At 42.2% G+C, this 19,004-nt stretch overlaps 1 protein-coding gene across 1 annotated transcript in view; it reads left to right on the top strand.

Moving 5' to 3' along the window:
• Positions 1-16,752, top strand: part of ZSWIM4 (zinc finger SWIM-type containing 4) — a 142,790-nt gene extending 126,038 nt beyond the window's left edge. Inside the window, exons 12-14 of the mRNA XM_044057649.1 lie at positions 10,593-10,756; positions 10,940-11,021; positions 15,579-16,752. Coding sequence (XP_043913584.1) covers positions 10,593-10,756; positions 10,940-11,021; positions 15,579-16,441 — 1,109 coding nt within the window. The 3' untranslated portion in view covers positions 16,442-16,752. The remainder of the gene's footprint in view (positions 1-10,592; positions 10,757-10,939; positions 11,022-15,578) is intronic.
• The last annotated feature ends 2,252 nt before the right edge of the window (positions 16,753-19,004 follow it).

Genomic DNA, 19,004 nt, shown 5'->3' with positions numbered 1-19,004 from the left:
AAAAATAATAAAATTATTCATTCTTCTCTGATTTATGGGAGTTGAAAGCTAAAACAGTAGTTAGCATTTTGCTGTATGTTGTATTAAGAGGTTTCTGCATTGTGTTGTGCCTTTGCAGGAAGGCTTTATTGTTGGTTGGTTTGCTGTACAAAGTGATGTTCATCGTGTTACACTGCTGCAGTCATCACACTTGGGTTATCCTGCCATCAGGCGGTCCCGCAGTCTGCCAGAGTTCCAAAGTCTTGGTCCGGCGTTGGTTGCTGTCGCTTCTTCCCTGACGTCAGAGCGCCAGGGGTATATAAGAGGCATCCAACGTCATTTTCTTCAGTCTTTCTTGCCGCGCGGTGCCCGAAGCAGAAGCAGTTCGCAAGTGCCGGTCGGCCGACTCCTGAGATTTTCAATTCGAATTTCAGACCGAAGTCTTCAATAAAGCTAAGTACCCCGTTGGGGAACCTTTTCTTGCCTCAGTCCGATGTCAGAAAAAGTTAACAATTGCATTTCTTATGGGAAGCAAATACCTCATAAGGACTTTCATTCTTATTGCATTCCTTGCCTAGGCCCAGACCACGATGTCACAGGTTGTCGGGTTTAACAAACGAACGATTAAATGTCTGTTTGATTTCACCCGACATTATTTTGGTAGGAAATTTAATTATACCATGCCGTCGGAGCAACTGATGACCGGAATGCATAAAAATCGCAAAGATAAGGACAGGCAGCCGAGACCCAAACCAGACTCCGAGGCCTCTGCTAGGCCAGTTGCCGGTTCTCAGTGAGGTGCCTATGCAGCCCCTGACGACTGCTGATTCAGAATCCCAGGCGGCATCCGATTCACAAGAGGAGATTGCTAGGCCTCCACAACCTTTAGGCCCTTCCGAATTCATGGCTGAAGGAGATTCCGGTGCAGTTGAAAGGCCTTCAGTTGCAGAAGGTGTCTTCAGACCGACTACAATCACTATTAAATCCTATGCAAAGCTGAAAACTCCTTTAAAAGCAAAGAAGGCTGTACAGCAGTCTCCAGTACAAGACCCCATGCCTAAGAAACAAATGCTTAAGATGGCTGAAGATTTAATTACCCTTATCAGGGGTTCCCTTCCCCCTCCTGATAAAAGGCCTAGACAGGAGGAGGACTACGCTTCCTCTGACCAGGTTTCATTTTCCTCAGATTCTTCTGAGTAACAGGAATATTCTTTCCCCCCTTATGAAGACTCTGATGCTGAAGAGTCTATTCCTTCAGCATCTCCCACAGAAGACTACTCTTTTGGGGAAACTTTACATACCGTGAGGGAACATTTCCACTGGGAAGGCAAGGATTACTCTGATTCTACCCCAGCACAGACCACTTGCTATTCCACCAGTGTTAGACATTGTGGATGATCTTTATTCAGAATCTAGCCTTAACCCAGACTCGCTTCCTTCTGCACCAGCCAAACCAGACAGATACAACAGAGTCCCTGACTCTCTCAAATTCCTATATAAAAGCCCTGTTGCTGACCCAGAAACCATTTCCCAGGGTCCCAAAGGAGTTAAGGCCTCTATTGCTAAAAATCCTGTTCCCTCTGAAAGGGATTCTAGAGCACTAGACAGATGGGGAAAGAAAATATATACCTCCGCTACTCTAGCTATGAGGGCCTTAAATTGCCAGTTTCACATGCTGAAATATCAACAATATTTGGTCTCAAAACAAAAAATGATCACACATACAGAGCAGCCTGATTACAAGGAAATGCAAGGATTTGTTGCATGCAGCTGAACAAGTGGGAAAACCTACTTTGCAATGTGGATTTGATTCATTGGAAGCTTTTTGTAGAGCAGCAGTGACAGGGTCTGTCATACGTAGGCATGCTTGGTTAAAAGAACAAACTTTACCTGATCGTGTAAAAGCAAAATTATTGGATGCACCTTTACAGCAGGATGTTTTATTTGGTGTAAAAGCAGAAGAGGTTTTAAAGAAAATGGAGGATAAGGCAAAGTCTATGCAGACGGTCAGGAATTTTTTACAGGTTCAACCCCCTCGTTTCAGCAGAAATTGGCCAACCAAAAACTGGCCCTTTCCAGCTTCTGACAGATCACAGAGGGGCAAATACAGACGCCCAAGGTGTAGAGGTCAGCCACAAGGCTCTTCCAAGCCTCGACAATGGGGTGCCACAACCCAAAAAGGAGGAGAAGACAGGTCTCAAACTATCAGAAGACAATCACAATGACTTACCCCTCAGACTGCCAAGCAAATCCCTCTTGGCAGCTCCCTTGGGAGGAAAACTAACACTTTTTGCAGACAACTGGCGCATAATCACAAAAGACAAATGGGTACTAAATATTGTCTCTCAAGGATACAGATTCCACTTTTACACTTTACCAAGGATAAAAGGAATGCTAAACCTGCCACCAAATCAATGGGCAGAGGCTCAAAAACAAATTACAGCTCTCATGGACATGAAAGCCATTCAGCAGGTTCCTACACAGGAGCAGGAAAAAGGATTTTACTCAAGACTCTTTCTAGTTTCCCGAAAGGACAAAGCTTGGAGACCCATTCTGGACCTTTCAATTCTAAACACATATCCCGAAGTACCCAAATTCAAGATGCTAACATTACAGCAACTTCTTCCCATGCTGGGCAAGAAGGCTTGGCTAGTAACGTTGGACCTCAAAGAGGCATACCTGCATGTCCCTATCAGACAAAATTGCAGAAGATACCTCCGATTTATAGCAGGTTCAACCCATTACCAATTCTCTGCACTGCCCTTTGGTTTGTCTACTGCGCCCAGGGTCTTCACAAAATGCCTGGCACCAGTAATTGCATACTGCAGACAAAGAGGAATTCAAATATACCCATACATGGACGACTGCCTTATTCAAGCAAAAAGCAAGGACATTCTTTTAAAGCATCTGGCGTTTGTCAAAAACCTATTAAGTTGCCTAGGGTACACAGTAAACGAAAAGAAGTTAGTGCCCTCACAAAACATAATATTCCTGGGTGCCAGCTTAAATACAACGGCCCAGATGGCTCATCTCACGCCAGACAAGCAAGGACAACTGACTCAGTACTTCAAAATGATGGCAACAAAGACCCAACTCCCTGCAAGAAAAATTCTGCAGGCCTTGGGATTCATGGCATCTTGCATACTACTAATACCATATGCAAAACTGCATATGAGGAAATTACAATGGTACCTGAAAAGCGTATGGACTCAACACAGCCACAGCTTGGAAACAATAATACCACTCATTCCCTGCCTTCATCAGGAGTTTCTATGGTGGGCTCAGGCATGTCACCTCAACAAGGGTCAGCCTTTCACCTTGCCCACAGCCAGGCAAACTATGACAACAGATGCATCGGATTATGCCTGGGGAGCACACATGGCAGGACAGTGTATTCAGGGTAAATGGTCTGCAGATCAAAGGCATCTACATATCAATCAAAAAGAGATGCTAGCTGTACAAAATGCCCTAACAGCTTTCAAGGACCTCCTACATCCAGGACAACTACTAATAAAGACGGACAACACCACAGTGATGTAGTACATAAACAAGCAAGGGGGGCATACATTCCTACCCCCTATGCAGGCAAGCAATGACCTTGTGGAACACAGCACTGACCTACCAAGTTCCAACTACAAGCACAATTCCTGCCAGGAAAGAAACACATTGACAGACGATCTAAGCAGAAACATTATAGATCCTTAAGAGTGGAAACTAGATCCACAAGTATTCGCAATGATAACTCAAAAATGGGGGAGCCCAGATATAGATCTGTTTGCTTCCCCCCAAAACTACCAACTACGGAAATTCTGCACAAGGACATACCACACACGAGCTTGGAAAGTGGACGCCCTCTCATTCAGTTGGAAAACATTAACAGGGTATGCATTTCCTCCACTGCCTCTTCTAGCAAATGTGCTGCTGAAAGTTAGATTAGAGAGGCCACAAATGATACTCATTGCTCCAGACTGGCCATGCCAACACTGGTATCCAATACTAAGGAACATGGCCCATGGCCCACCATGGATTTTACCCCAAATTCCTCATCTGCTCGCTCAGCAAAACGATCAGATCCTACACAGCCAGCTCAAGACCTTAAATCTGGCTGCATGGCAAATTACCTAAACAACCAGCCAACACTTCTCTCTAAAGCTGTTATGGATGTCATTCTGGAGGCCAGGAGGCCCAGCACCAGGGAAACCTATTCAGACAAATGGAAAAGATTCTGCGCCTGGAACCAGGCTAAAGGCCAGAATCCCCTTGTCCCAAATATTCCTCAGATTCTACAATATTTAACTGAGATGTTGCACAAAGGACTTTCCTTTTCATCTATTAAGATCCACGCCTCAGCTATTTCAGCTCAGTACAACACGGATCCTCCTATATTTTCGCATCCATTACTAAGACAGTTCATCAGAGGGGCTAAGAACATAAGACTGCCCCGGAGAGCACCAACACCAACTTGGGATCTCAACTTTGTTTTGGAAAAACTTACACTTCCGCCCTTTGAACCAGCTTCTACAGCTGATTTACAGTTTCTATCATGGAAAACTGCCCTGCTGCTAGCAATAACTTCAGCACGAAGAATCTCAGAGTTACAGGCCCTAATGGCAGTGGAGCCTTTCATCATTTTTCATCAAGACAGAGTCTCTTTACGAACTAACCCTTCCTTTATGCCAAAGGTGGTATCCAGTGTGGCTCTAAACCAAGCCATTCATTTGCCCACCTTTTATCCAAATCCCCTGAACAATGGGAAAGGCTCCTACACTCCTTGGACATTCACAGGCAGTTATGTTATTACTTGGATAAAACTAAGGCTTTCAGGAAATCTGACCAGCTCTTTGTATCCTATGCTGCAGGATCACAAGGAAAGGCTATCTCAAAACAGACAATTTCAAAATGGATAGGACATTGTATCCGTTTCTGCTACACACACCATGGGAAACCTGTACCTGGTAACATTAGGCCCCATTCCACCAGGGCTACAGCAACATCAACAGCCTTCCTCAGCGTGGCACCAACCAAGGATATTTTGGAGGCTGCAACTTGGAGTTCAGTGCACACCTTCACCAAGCACCATCACTTACCTATACTTACTATACTCTAAAACCAGAGCTGGCTTTGCCACTGCAGTTCTGCAGGGCCTACTAGCTTCTCCAAACCCTGTTTAGTTCCACTGCCCATCCTTAGCTTTGGGATTCAACCCAAATGTGATGACTGTAGCAGTGTAACATGATGAACATAGTACAGTTTTGTACCTACCATAAATGTAGATGTTAGTGTTCACACTGCTGCAGTCCAGGTTACCCTCCCTCCATCCCCTCTGACCTAGCTGAACTTTTCTATACCTTTCTATCCTGTACAACCTTTGTGGTGTATTTGCTTGTAACTGAAGGTATTCCTTTTATTCCTTTTATATGTTTTATTAGCAATATGTATTGCCTACCTACTTGGGGGCACCTGACATCTGGGGCAAGAAAAACTGAAGAAAATGGCATCTGATGCCTCTTGTATACCCCTGGCGCTCTGACGTCAGGGAAGAAGCGACAGCAACCGACGCCAGGCCAAGACTTTGGAACTCTGGCCGACTGCGGGACCGCCTGATGGCAGGATAACCCAAGTGTGATGACTGCAGCAGTGTGCACACTCGAACACCTACATTTATGGTCGGTACAAACCTGTACGTTTCTCCGTGTACTTGTACATGAGGAACACCTACCTTATACACTTGCTTATCTGCTGGATAAGTGGACATGCATAGTGTTGAGACCAAAAAGCCATTAAAATGCACTGTGTACCAGATGAGGTTTTCTTTCCTACCGGCACTGCAGTATGTTAAAATTTTCATTTTCTGATTTCCCACTGTAAGAGCAGGAAATCGGACAATAATTGAATCAAGGTAGCCAATTAACTTCTCTTGCTGATATTGTAACTGACGTGGCTAGCCAATCCATGTTGAAGTAAGCATTTTTTTTGTGGTTGTAGTGGTTTGTATTTGAGTGCTGTGGATGTGTGCCGGGTATGATCTTAAAGGGTGTTTTTTTTTTTTTTTTTTTTTTTCCCCTCTTGCATGTATTTAATTTTACTTGCAGTATACCAGATACTGGTGCATTTATGGGCCTGGTCACAGTATTCTGCCATGACAGTAATGCAGTTTTTCAAATATATTTAGTTTTACTTGCAGTATACAGTGGATATAAAACGTTTACACGTCCCTGTTAAAATGCCATTTTTTTGTGATTAAAAAAAATGAGACCACAATAAAGCATTTCAAAACTTTTCCCACTTTTAATGTGACCTATAACCTGTACAAATCAATTGAAAAACAAATCTGTTAGGGGAAAAAATAAAAAACGTACACTATGCTGGTTGAATGTGTGCCCCACCTTTTGACTTAATTACAGCGTTCGTTATTCTTGGGTACACACCTGCCATCAATTAAAGAGACTCTGATTTAAACCCAAATAAAGTTCAGCTGTCCGAGTAGGATTTTCCTGACATTTACTCTGTTGCCTGCTATAGCAAAAGCCATGGTTCGCAGAGAGCTTACAAAGCATCAAAGGGATCTCATTGTTGAAAAGGTATCAGTCAGGAGAAGGGTACAAAAATTTCTACAGCATTGTATATACCATGGAATACAGTGAAGACGGTCATCAAAAAGTGGAGAAAATATGGGACAACAGCGACGTTGCAAAGAACTGGACGTCCCTCCAAAATTGATTAAAAAAAAAAAAAAAAAAAAAAAAAGATGAAAACTGGTTAGGGAGGCTGCCAAGAGACCTACAGCAACACTGAAGGAGCTGCAGGAATTTCTGGAAAGTACTGGTTGTGTACTACGTGTCCACGCTATGGAGTAGGGTTGCAAGACAGAAGCCTTTTCTTATACAAGTCAGGCCCAGCTAAAATTTGCAAAACAGTACATCAAGTCTGCTAAAAGCATGTGGGAAAATGTGTTATGTCTGAGACCAAGGTTGAACTTTTTGGGCACAGTTCCAAAAGGTACATTTGGCACAAAAACAACACTTCGCATCACCAAAAGAACGCCATCTTCCCACAGTGAAGCATGGTGGTGGCAGTATCATGCTTTGGGGTTGCTTTTCTTCAGCTGGAATTGGGACTTTAGTCAAGGTGGAGGGAATTATGAATGGCTCCAAATGCCAGTCACGTTTGGCCCAAAACCTTCAGGCATCTGTTAGAAAGCTGAAGATGAAGAGGAATTTCACCTTTCAACACGACAGTGACCCCAAGCATACATCCAAATCCACAAAAGAATGGCTTCTTCGGAAGAAAATTAAAGTTTTGGAATGGCCCAGCCAAAGCCCAGACCTAAATCCAATAGAAAATCTGTGGGGTGACCTGAAGAGGGCTGTGCACAAGAGATGCCCTCGCAATCTGACAGATTTGGAGTACTTTTGCAAGGAAGAGTGTGCAAATACTGCCAAGTCAAGATGTGCCATGCTGATGGGACTCCTACCAAAGAAGACTGAATTCAGTAATTAAATCAAAAGGTGCTTCAACAAAATATTACTTGAAGGGTTTGCACACTTATGCAACCAGTGTATTGCATGTCCCGTCCCCCCAATAGATTTGTGTATTTTTCAATTGAATTGTACAGGTTATAGGTCACGTTAAAGGGGGGGGAAGTTTTGAAATGATTTATTGTGGTCTCATTTTATATCACACAAACCTGGCATTTTAACAGGGGTGTGTAAACGTTTTATATCCACTGTACCAGATACTGGTGTATTTATGGGTATGGTCACAGTACTCTCTGCTCAGGGCAGTAATGCAGTATTTCTAGTATAACTGCAGTTGAGGTGGGGGTAAGGCATGTTTTTTTTTTTTTCCGGAAAGGTATTTTTACTGGCAGGACACCAGATACTGGTACATTTGTGGGTATTGTTAACTGTGCACATTGCACAAAGCAAGCATTCATAGCATTCATTCTTTTTTTTTTTTTTTTTTTTTTAACTTTTTCATACAGTGATCAGGGGATGGAAGGCACTACACTTTAACTCTCCTGTTATTTGTGTAAAAGTTGCTTCCCCCCTTTAAGGCCAATTTTTGGCATAATATTTTTGACTTGTACACAAGTATATACTGCACTTACTGTTATGGGTTATACAATGGTTCAGTAAAATTTAGTCTGATTTGCTGTCAGATATGAGTGATGTACAGCTGAAAATGTCACTTGCTGAGTTAGGTCTGTATGTCTTGAATTGTACAAGGAGAGCCATTTAATGTTTTTGTTGAGATTGCACACAGGTTGAAGCTCTGGTCACTTTTCCCCTTTACTTGGTCTTTCAGACGAAATCCCTATAATTCTGGCGTCAGGAAACTAGAAATGGGCAGCATTAGCTGTCCAGTAAGATGTGGATGAAAGGGGAGCAGCGCTTCAGTGCGTATGAACAGGGGGAGCTTTTAACCGTGGCTTGTCTGGATGTCACTATTTCTGCTTGTAGTGTACGTCTATTCTTCATGCATCTTGTGGTCCAACACTGAGGAACCCTCTTACTTGATTCTTTGAATTGGAGATCAACCCAAAGACTTAAGTCTAATGAATATTTTGTTTGACTGAATTTGACTTCAGTTTATTTATGTACTTTGTGTTGTATTGGATTGTGGTTCAGAAGTTGAATGTGTACTTTGCCCTTTCGAATGCCAGTTTTTTAGTGGGATGGGGAATAAGCACGGTACTTACAAATGTAATAATTGCATTTATTGTAAACGTTTTATATGCAGATAAATCAATAAGGCATCCAGTAACCGGGAAAGAATTTATTTTATATGTCTATGGGAATTGCAATGCAAGTAACTTGGCTAAATAAACGAAGTGTGAATTGTGTGAGTCACTGCGTAGGTGTGACTTGTGCGAGGGTTACTACATAGGAATGACTAACGGGAAACTTAAGGAATGTATAGCTCGTCACTTAAGTGAAATTAAGCATAGAGTCACTACTAACGCACTTAGTAAGCATATCTTAGAAAAGAGTGAGGAACATAGCTTCAAATTTATGATTATAAACATAATTTATAAGCCCTTGAGGGGCAGTGATATGAAACTTTTAACAGAAAATGAAGAGATTAAGTGGATATTACATGTGAGAGCCCATGTACCACCCGGCCTCCATGATTATTTTACTTTAAACCTTATCTGAAGGTGTTGCATCAGAAGGTTTAAATGCTTGTCATGTGACTATAAAAAGTATTTAAGCTGTGTATATTTTAATTGACTCCTATTCACCTGAGGAAGCCTTGATGGTGAAAGTTGTGACTTTGTGTCACAAGTTTTAACTTGCTATTTTAATAAGTTGAGTGTTTGCGGTGCTTCTTTTCCTGGACTTCGCAGTATTTTGTATGACATAGACGTGGTCTGACTTCCTCTTATTTTTGAATGTGACACGAGCTGGTTCCAGTAATTCAGCATTCTGGAATAGTAACTAAACAATAAATCCTTGCAGTACCTGCTTCCAGTGGTGCTCTGTGTAGGGTGTACAGCATGCCAGACTACTTGGAACCAGCCTGGGTTAAATGGAACAGTTTAAATGTGAGGTTGGCCTGGGGTAAATGCAGTAGTTTAAATGTGAGGTTGGCCTGGGTTAAATGCAGTAGTCTAAATGCGAGGCTGGCCTGGGTTAAATGCAGTAGTTTAAATGCGAGACTGGCCTGGGTTAAATGCAGTAGTTTAAATGTGAGGTTGGCCTGGGTTAAATGCAATAGTAATGCAAATGCTGTTTAAGATAACTGTTGGACTGCTCTTGCTGTTCCAACTTGCATGATTTGGTGATGGTGCTGTCAGTGTTTGAAACTGCATGTGGCTTGTAAAACTGAACCAGAGTTCAATGTCAGGAATGTATGTATAGAATGTGCATGACTACATGTGAGATGAAGAGGTTGTCAAATGGTAAAACTCTCCATTTCCATGTTAAACAGCTCTGTTGGTGATCTGTTTTGCTGCTTCACTGGTTGTGGGGCTCTTCATTATGGGCAGTAGGCTTGGACGGTGGGGGATAAGCAGAATACAAACTTGTGCAGCTGTGGGGCCCATGCTGACTGACCGTTAGCATACTGTATACATTTGGGATGAACCCTGTTTGGGTGGGGGGGGGGTAAGTAAAATGCAAACTTATGATGCAGTTATAGAGCCCAGGTTTACTGAAGGTTGGGGTAGTGTGTGCATTTGGGATGGGCCCTGTTTTCTTGTTGGCTGCCATGATACAATTGGATAGTTGTAGGACTTTATCCTGAAGTGAGGCAGTTATTGCCTGCTACGAAAGTGCATGCAGCTGGGGTGATGAAGTGATTCCTGTCTACTGCAGTGATGCATGCAGCAGAGGTTGGGACAGTTTTGTAGTGTTAGCCATGAGGAATGCACCTTGGTATGGGTCTCTGCCAGCTGCAACAATGCAGGATTTCTGTGTGCAAGTGGAAAGCATGTTACAAAACAGTGCAACCCTCTGCATTAGCTCTTGCTCTGTGGCAGGTGTTCTGAAAAATGCTGAACAAAAAGTGTATATACAAGTAGAACAAAAAGTATTGGTGCAAGTAGTCTGAAGATGGTGGACCAATATGATGTTTGTATTGCTAAGACATGTTTGATTTTTCTTCATCAGGTGACACCAAATGGCTTCGCACAGTCCTGAGTTCGATACAGCAGAACATCCACTCGCCTGCACTTCTGTTTAAACTGGCACAGGATGCATGCAAAACTGCTACTCCTCCAAACTGTGCACCAGACGTTACACTGCTGAATGTGTCTCTGGAACTTGGGCTGCAGGTAGGAAGTTGCCACAGATGCATGTATGAGCAGAGTTGTCTGGTTACAAAGTAAAAAAAAATTCTTTCATTGATGCACATTCTGTTCTTGGGAGGAACCTGCCTGCTTATAAAAAGGATGCGTTTAATGTGCATGTTTTTTGTTTCCATGTCAGAACTGAGGATTGTTTTTCTTTTTATACAGGTAATGCGAATGACATTGAACACAATGAGCTGGCGACGGCGGGAAATGATTCGCTGGCTGGTGAGCTGTGCTACTGAAATTGGCAAGTATTTTTTAAAAGTAATAAAACACACAAGCATGTGTTAAGAATAGTCTAGTACATTTGGTCATGCGTTTACAAATATGTATACATTTTATTCAGATTCAGAGAAAATTGTGTTGGGAGGGCAAGCTGTCAGTTACACTCACTAACTGTACAGACATGAGATTGTCGCTCTTTACTGACACAGGCATGGTTCTCCCTGTGTAGTGCCTTGCAATCTCTTCATATTAGTGCAGTTAATTGCCATACTTTGTGTGTGTGTGTATACGTGTGTGTGTGTGTGTGTATACGTGTGTGTGTGTGTGTGTGTGTGTGTGTATACGTGTGTGTGTGTATGTATATATATATATATATATATATATATATATATATATATATATATATATATAATGTATGTGTGTGTGCGCGCGCATGTGCCTGCAGTGCCATACGTTGTATAGAACCAGGCAGTCATTGCTCTGTAGTGCCTCACTTCCTGTTTTGAGGAATGCCTCCGTAATCCTGCCCACATGGTCATGGAGCATGTCTCTGGGTTGCAGTTAAGTTAATTACCATTATTCACCACCTCCCTCTGAAAGGGGATCCGTACAAATCCATTTCACAGGACCTGTACAGCATTGCACACAAAAGGGATTTGAAGTGAGGGCGAGAAGTAGCCTACTTGTATCGTGTTCTTTTTTTTTTTTTTTTTTTCTATTCTACCTGTGTACTTGTTTGTGTGACACCAAAAATCAGTGCTGAATGAAAGATCTTGTATTGTGATTTTAAGCCTTTGGTGCGACCTGTCCTAGTCATTATAGTAGACATGGACTGACATTGTCACTGCCGGCTAAATCGCAGTTGAGTTGTGGTGATGTATCAATTGCATGTATCAGCTGCTGTGTTCAAGGACTTCACAGCTTTCAGGTAGTAATGCTGTGTGGTAAGAATGTGGACAGTTTGGAGAAACCTCTGTGCCATTGACCGATTATCCTGACTGCATTTTTCTCCTTATTGTGTCTTTTTTTTGCTGACAGTTTGCCTGTGCCTCTGACAGCAGATTCAGAGAGCATTGTTCTGCTTCCTCTGTCCTCGACTGTCAGGTGATTCTGAAGGACCTATTCTGCTTTACTGGGCCCCTGCCTCCGTCTGGTGATTCTGATGGACCTCTTCTGCTTTATTGGGCCTTGTTTTGGTGTGATGTGCACCTCTGCTTGGCAATACTGCACTTTGTACATGTGCCTCAGCAAGGCAGGAGCTGCAGGCTTTCTATCCTCTGTGAAGAAAAGCCTTTGGCTTGGGGTTTGTCAATCTGTCATTGATGTGCAGTAGTTAGTTCTTGGTTTGCAGTTTATTGCTCTGTCCCTGGTATACCATAGGCTGGGGAGGGAGGGGTTTAACTGGTAATAGGCAGCCCATCGAGGTCTGCGACTGTCACTAATAGGCAGCCCTTGCCATAGACTCTTGTAATTTTTAATGTGTGGCAGATGATCCTTGGCATGCACATTTGCACACAGTGCCGCTAATATACCCTAGGAGGCCATTGGCATGGGATTATTCATACTGTCACTGTTATTACAGGTGACCTTTGGCATGAGGGCTTTCACATTGCTTTGGATGTGCTGTGTGCAGTCCTCTGCATGGGACTGTTCAGTTTGACAGTTGTATACTATAGTTGGGTTTGACAGGTTCTTCCATTTTGTCAGTGTGCTGCATTTGCCCTTTGCATGCAGATGTTCCTGTTAGTACTGATGTGTTACTCGTGACCCTTGGCAGTGGATTTGTTGCGCTGGTCACTGATCTTGCAGGCGACACTTGGCATGTTGCTGTTCTTGTTGCCGCTGTTACTGAAGGCAGCACTTGAAATGGCGTGCTTTATGCTAACTTTCATCCCACTAATATCGCAGATGACAGTTGGCATGGTACTGTCCGTGTTGCTGCTACTGTTACAGTCAACCCTTGCATGGTGATCTGATTGCTACTGCTATTACAAGCAACCTTTTGACATGTTGCTGTTCACATTACCACTGATGTGTGCTACTTGTAGCATGGCACGATTCCCTCTAAAGGGATTCAATTAATTTTATCTTGATGTTGAAGGGTTTGTGATCTCAAATCTCCTGAGGTAAATTGAATGGCACACGTACGTACATCTGTATGTTGCATCTCTCTCACACGGACACACACAATCTCTCTCGCTCACCTCTGCTACATTACCCTCTTTCCATGTCCCCATCTCTTGATGTGTCCATGTTTCCATAGAAACGCATTTTGTGGCTGTTCTGTTTCTTTATCCAAAAAAGAAACCGTTAATAAATTTATGGTTTCTTACCAAACAGCAGACAAGACTGCAGAACACTGAACTTCAGATTTTTTTCTTATTCAGTCAATCCATTATACTGAGGAATAAAGTGGATTTCAGACCTAAGTGTCAGTTTTTCAGCCATTTTCTTCCTTGTGGCACAGCTATTCCACAAGGATACAGCCGAGTTGTATTTCCACAACAAATCTTAACTTCTGTACTTCCAGAAGCAAAATGATGACTGTATGTGCAAGTTAAATTCTGCAGATATATACGTGTGGACCTCTGGCAGGTATTTCATCTGACACCATTTCACGTCAGGAGGCTTGATGAACTAAACACAAGATGGTATGCCTGGCCTAAACTCTGAGGGGTGTATTGAAACTGATTTATCAAGTATGTCTCCCTGTAGGCAGTTCGCATGTAAAGATCCATACCTGTGTCATGTACAGTTGCATACTGGTAATGTGGTGCTATGCTACCAGTCATTTATCCAGGTTGCATGTAAAGATCCATACCTGTGTCATGTACAGTTACATACTGGTAATGTGGTGCTATGCTACCAGTCATTTATCCAGGTTGCATGTAAAGATCCATACCTGTGTCATGTACAGTTGCATACTGGTAATGTGGTGCTATGCTACCAGTCATTTATCCAGTTAGCATGTAAAGATCCATACCTGTGTCATGTACAGTTGCATACTGGTAATGTGGTGCTATGCTACCAGTCATTTATCCACATTTGCTGTGCTAAATTACATCACTCTTAGTTGATGTATGAATAATATTAACTATAAAATGTGTAACAACATTGATTACAGTTTTAAACTGTCGTCATACGCTATTGTTTTTGAAGGGGCCAATCCCTCCCCACTTTAGATATCGGTGATTTCAAGGTCACACAGTGTAACGGTACACAATGAAAGCAAAACTCTCCTTTTTCCTCTTCTCTGAGTCCTGTGACCCAAAATAGTGTAGCTTGCAGCATGCCGATTTTCTAACCTATGTTAATGTTGACAAAACTGCTGACTGTTCTTTCTGCAAACCTTTGTGTTGCAGAAGAGCGATCATTGAGCAGTAATGCTCCCAGTTTATCTGGATTAATTTTTTGTTCCTTTGTATTTAGATGAGGCATGTTCGGCTGCTGTTGAGTGGATACTAACGTGTGCAGTTCTTTGTAGGTTGGGGTGTTGGCATTCCCTCTGCAGGTCATTCTTGTCCGAGCAGGTCTGGCAGTTGGTGCAGAGGTTAGGACTGTCAGCTATAGTTCCTGTGGGTATAGGGTTTGATTCTCTGAAACCTGTTTTGCCGACAAATGTGACCTTGAACAAGTCGTATAACACTTGCTCCATGTTCTCACCTGAGAAAAGTGACCTTGAACAAGTCGTATAACACTTGCTCTATGTTCACACCTGAAAATAGTGACCTTGAACAAGTCGTATAACACTTGCTTCATGTTCACACCTGAGAATAGTGACCTTGAACAAGTCTTATAACACTTGCTCCATGTTCACACCTGAGAATAGTGACCTTGAACGTCGTATAACAAGCCCTTGCTCCATGCTCACACCTAAGAATAGACCCTGTCCATGACCGTGTTCTTACAGCTGCTGTAATAGTACAGCTTGAGTGCTGCTCCTCAGCTGTTTTTATAAGTATAGTTACGTTTTCTTTTTCCCTTTCTTTCCTGTCACATTATTTACAATCCTAAATAATAAAGTTGCTGTGTGGTGTAATGAATGCTTTAATTCTGTCTTGATATGTCACACATTCTGTTTTAAAAGGTGCCCATAATGGCTCCCAACTCTCCTGGTATATGCCTGTACTCCCCTTGCCTCTCGATGTAGGCCAGTGAGCCTTCTGGCTCTTGGTGAGTGTGTATGCATATTCCTTACTATTCCAGTAGATCTCAAGCCTTCCTGTTGTGCTGGTTAGGACATCCATTTTGTTTTGCTATATACTGGTGTATATACTATGAAGCTTTGACCTTTTTTTTTTTTTTTTTTAAGTAGAGTTTATTGCAAGGAGCCAAGCAGTGAATGTACATGGCTCAGGGCGCTATTTGAAAGCGGTAGGAAAGATGTGAAATGAGGAACTTGGTTGGTATTCATTTTAAACTGTAACACACCAGTCTGGGGTATAGACTTTGAGCAGGAAATGTTTGTTTGCAACATTCTTTTTTTGAAGCTCTGTATTTAAATTATTATTTTTTCTTTTATGAAACTTTGTGTTGTGATAGGCATTGATTAATGACTGGTCTGTTTTTTAATTTCTAGGTGTGCGTGCCTTAATGAACGTTATGCAGAACTGGTATGCCCTGTTCACACCTACTGAAGCCACAACCATTGTCGCTGTGACTGCCACCACACACACTACACTTCTTCGTCTGAATCTCGACTTTGCTCAGCGGGAAGAACTTTGCAGCTGTGCACGCACACTTGCCCTTCAGTGTGCAATGAAGGATCCTCAGAACTGTGCTCTTCCTGCCCTCACCCTCTGTGAAACAAATCATGCTGCTTTTGAAGCTGCTTACCAAATTGTCTTGGACTCTGCCTGCAGTGGAATGGGCCACTCGCATCTGTTCACCATAGCACGATACATGGAGCACCGAGGTCTTCCACTGCGAGCATACAAAGTTGCCAGTCTTGCCCTTTCTCAGCTTAACATTGCTTACAACCAGGACTCTCACCCAGCTGTTAATGACGTTCTCTGGGCATGCTCACTGAGCCATTCACTCGGGAAGAATGAACTCTCCAGTATTGTACCACTTGTCATTAAAAGTGTGCAGTGTGCACCAGTTCTGTCCGATATCCTTCGCAGATGGACGCTGGCAGCCCCAGGAATGGCAGGACTCCCAGGCAGGAGAAACTCTGGCAAAATGGTAACCCCAGATAAGAATCCTCTATGCCAACTCCTGGATGCCTCGATTGGTGCTTATGTCAGTACTACACATTCACGGCTCACACACATAAGTCCGCGTCACTATGGAGATTTCATAGAGTTCCTCAGCAAAGCAAGAGAGACCTTTCTTATGGCACCTGATGGGCACATCCAGTTTGTACAGTTCCTGGACAACCTTAAACAGACTTATAAGGGGAAGAAGAAACTTATGCTTCTTGTGCGGGAACGCTTCGGTTAAGGACGTGCTTAGAAACTCTGAAACTTGGTAGCTAAAGGCTAATTAATTTATTTATTTAACTTACGCTTGACATTCAGTATTAACGAAGAATGTTTCAGATCAGAGTTGAAGTACTTAATCCCCTTCCCCTAAAAACGGATATGAAGTCACGTGATACACTGGGAGTATAATCGTCAGCATCCCTCAGCAGAGGGAAGCAGCCGTTTTACTTTTTTATGGATTTACTTGATTTGGTGGATCGTTCAGCTGGGACATCAGGAATTTTAAGCCATACAGTGTAACAATGTGTGATTGTGTTTTTTTTTTTTTTTTTCACTTAAATAATATTACTTGAAAATGTGAAGATTTTTGATTTATATATTGAATAATTCTTGAAGCATTCCTTCTGGTTATATAAAAAAAACAAGAAAGAAAAAAATGAAATTGTGTTTTAAAATGTTTATATTTTTAGCTGGCTGTAGAAGTCCATGCAGTGTTTAGGTTCTGTGCCCCTCTGTGAGGTTCTCAAACCACTTGTTTTTCTGACCGTACTCAGTTGATCACATATTGCCACTGTTAGTCACATGTTTTGATTATTCCAGATGTCTTTTTTTTATATATTTATTTGGGTAATTGGTGATTGTGTTGGGTTATATCGGAACTCTTGCTCCAAGGACTGACAGGACCTTGTGAACAGGATCTTTATCGCACTCTTACAGAAACTTCCTGTCAACATATACCTCTTGTGTAGAAAAGCCATTTTTTGTCATTCCAGATGCCATGGCCTCTTGGCTTTCTGTTGGCCGTCATAATTGCTTCCTTTGGGACAGTTGTAGTTTGAGGGAAAACTCCATTCCTCCTTTTGTTGCATGCAGCCACTCTTAAGAAAGTAAGAAACTACCATTGCCTGCATTTCATTGAAGTAGTACATGACCCCCCCCCCCCCATCTCAGTTTTGTTCTTGTTCCGGAACATGCCAGTGCTGTTTTTCTGTTGTACGAATATCTGTTTTAAGTTGTAAAGTAACTTAATTGTGTGCTGTTTAGTGGCATAATGCTCGGTGTCTTTGTGCTGTGTAATGGAAGGTTCAGTGACTCCCACCCAAGGCCCTGTGCCTGAACTACAGCCAAAAGACAACATTTTACATCTTTGAAATTGCCAGCCTTTGTTTAAGTAAACAGTATGTGCTATGCAATACTGGGTTCTGCTGTCTAATTCCTGTCCAGGAGTTCTGTTCAGCTGCCATAACTTGGGGGAAGTTTGTATTTCTGTTTCAGTGAGGTCATTTTATGTTGAGACTTTTGGTGTGCTTGGATTGGGGTGTTTTTGTTTCAGCGTAGCGTGTGTCAGGATATCCTTGGGTTACTGTAGTGAATGGCTGTGGCCACTGGCATTCTGCAGAGTTTGTGTTTAGCTATAACCCCTTGTATTATATTTTATAAACATGACCATATTAAATCTGGAAAGCTTAAAATATACTGCATATTGTGGCGCAAGCACTACAGATCTAGATTTGGTTGTCGCACCTTCATGTGTGAGCAAAATGCCATCTGTGAGTAGAGGGCTTTGACCATCTGTCAACAGCACAAGTAAATGATTAAGCTTGAAATACCAGTATCACCTTTTTCTGGAAAGACTACCATTAATGACTGCAGATCAGCCATCCCACCTAGATCCTTTAAGTTTTAGTGTGTATACCACCCTGTTTACCAAAGTCTGGTTATTGAGAGTCATATAAACTCTGAGTAAAATGAGTTAAGTAAATGGATGAAAGACGCTAAGTAAGAGGTACAGTGTCTTGTGACACTGTTTATTTACTACAAAGATTCTAATGTGAATTTCTGAGACTGGTTTTGTTGCTGTTTGGTTGATCACTTCCCATTCGTTAGTCGCTTTGTCGTCTTTCTGTAATTTTATTCATGTAAAGTAAAAGATTCTGTGTGTTTTAGAGCAAGTGTGTACTATGCACTCCATGTATGCATTACAGGATTTAAGCAACTATGAGGCAGTTTAATTCAAATGTGGAGAGACTTAATCTTTTGGACCAAGGGACATGTGTTACATGTAGTCTTTTCAGTTTTCATTTTTTTTTTTTTAATTCTTGTATTTTTTAATCTTTATAATTTACCTTGTCTACTTCTGTTAGATTATAGAAAGTTTTTTTGGAACTGTATGTATTTATCTATGAAGAGGGTTGCTGTCCTCCCCCCCCCCCCTTATAAACCTTCCCTAATTTGAACATGTTCATCGTGTTTCACTGTTGCAGTCATTACAGTTGGGTTATCCTGCTGGCAGGCTACCCGCAGTCTAGGTCTGGCGTCTGTTGCTGTTGCCTCCTCCTGGACGTCAGTGCGCCAGGGGTATAAAAGATGCAGCCGACGTCATTTTCTTCAGTCTTTCTTGCCGCGCGGTGCCCGAAGCAAAAGCAGTTCGCAAGTGTTGGTCGGCCAACTCCTGAGATTTTCAAATTCAAATTTCAGATCCGAAGTCTTCTTTAAAGCTAAGTACCCCATTGGGGAAACTTTTTATTTTTTTCATGCTCCAGACCGATGTCAGAAAGTTAATAATTGTATTTCTTGTGGGA

Source organism: Protopterus annectens, chromosome 15.part0 (assembly GCF_019279795.1).
Source record: "Protopterus annectens isolate FY-2018-M chromosome 15.part0, PAN1.0, whole genome shotgun sequence".
NCBI lineage: Eukaryota > Metazoa > Chordata > Ceratodontiformes > Protopteridae > Protopterus > Protopterus annectens.
Note: the sequence above shows the minus strand (reverse complement) of the source record. Positions and strands in the feature narration are given on the sequence as shown.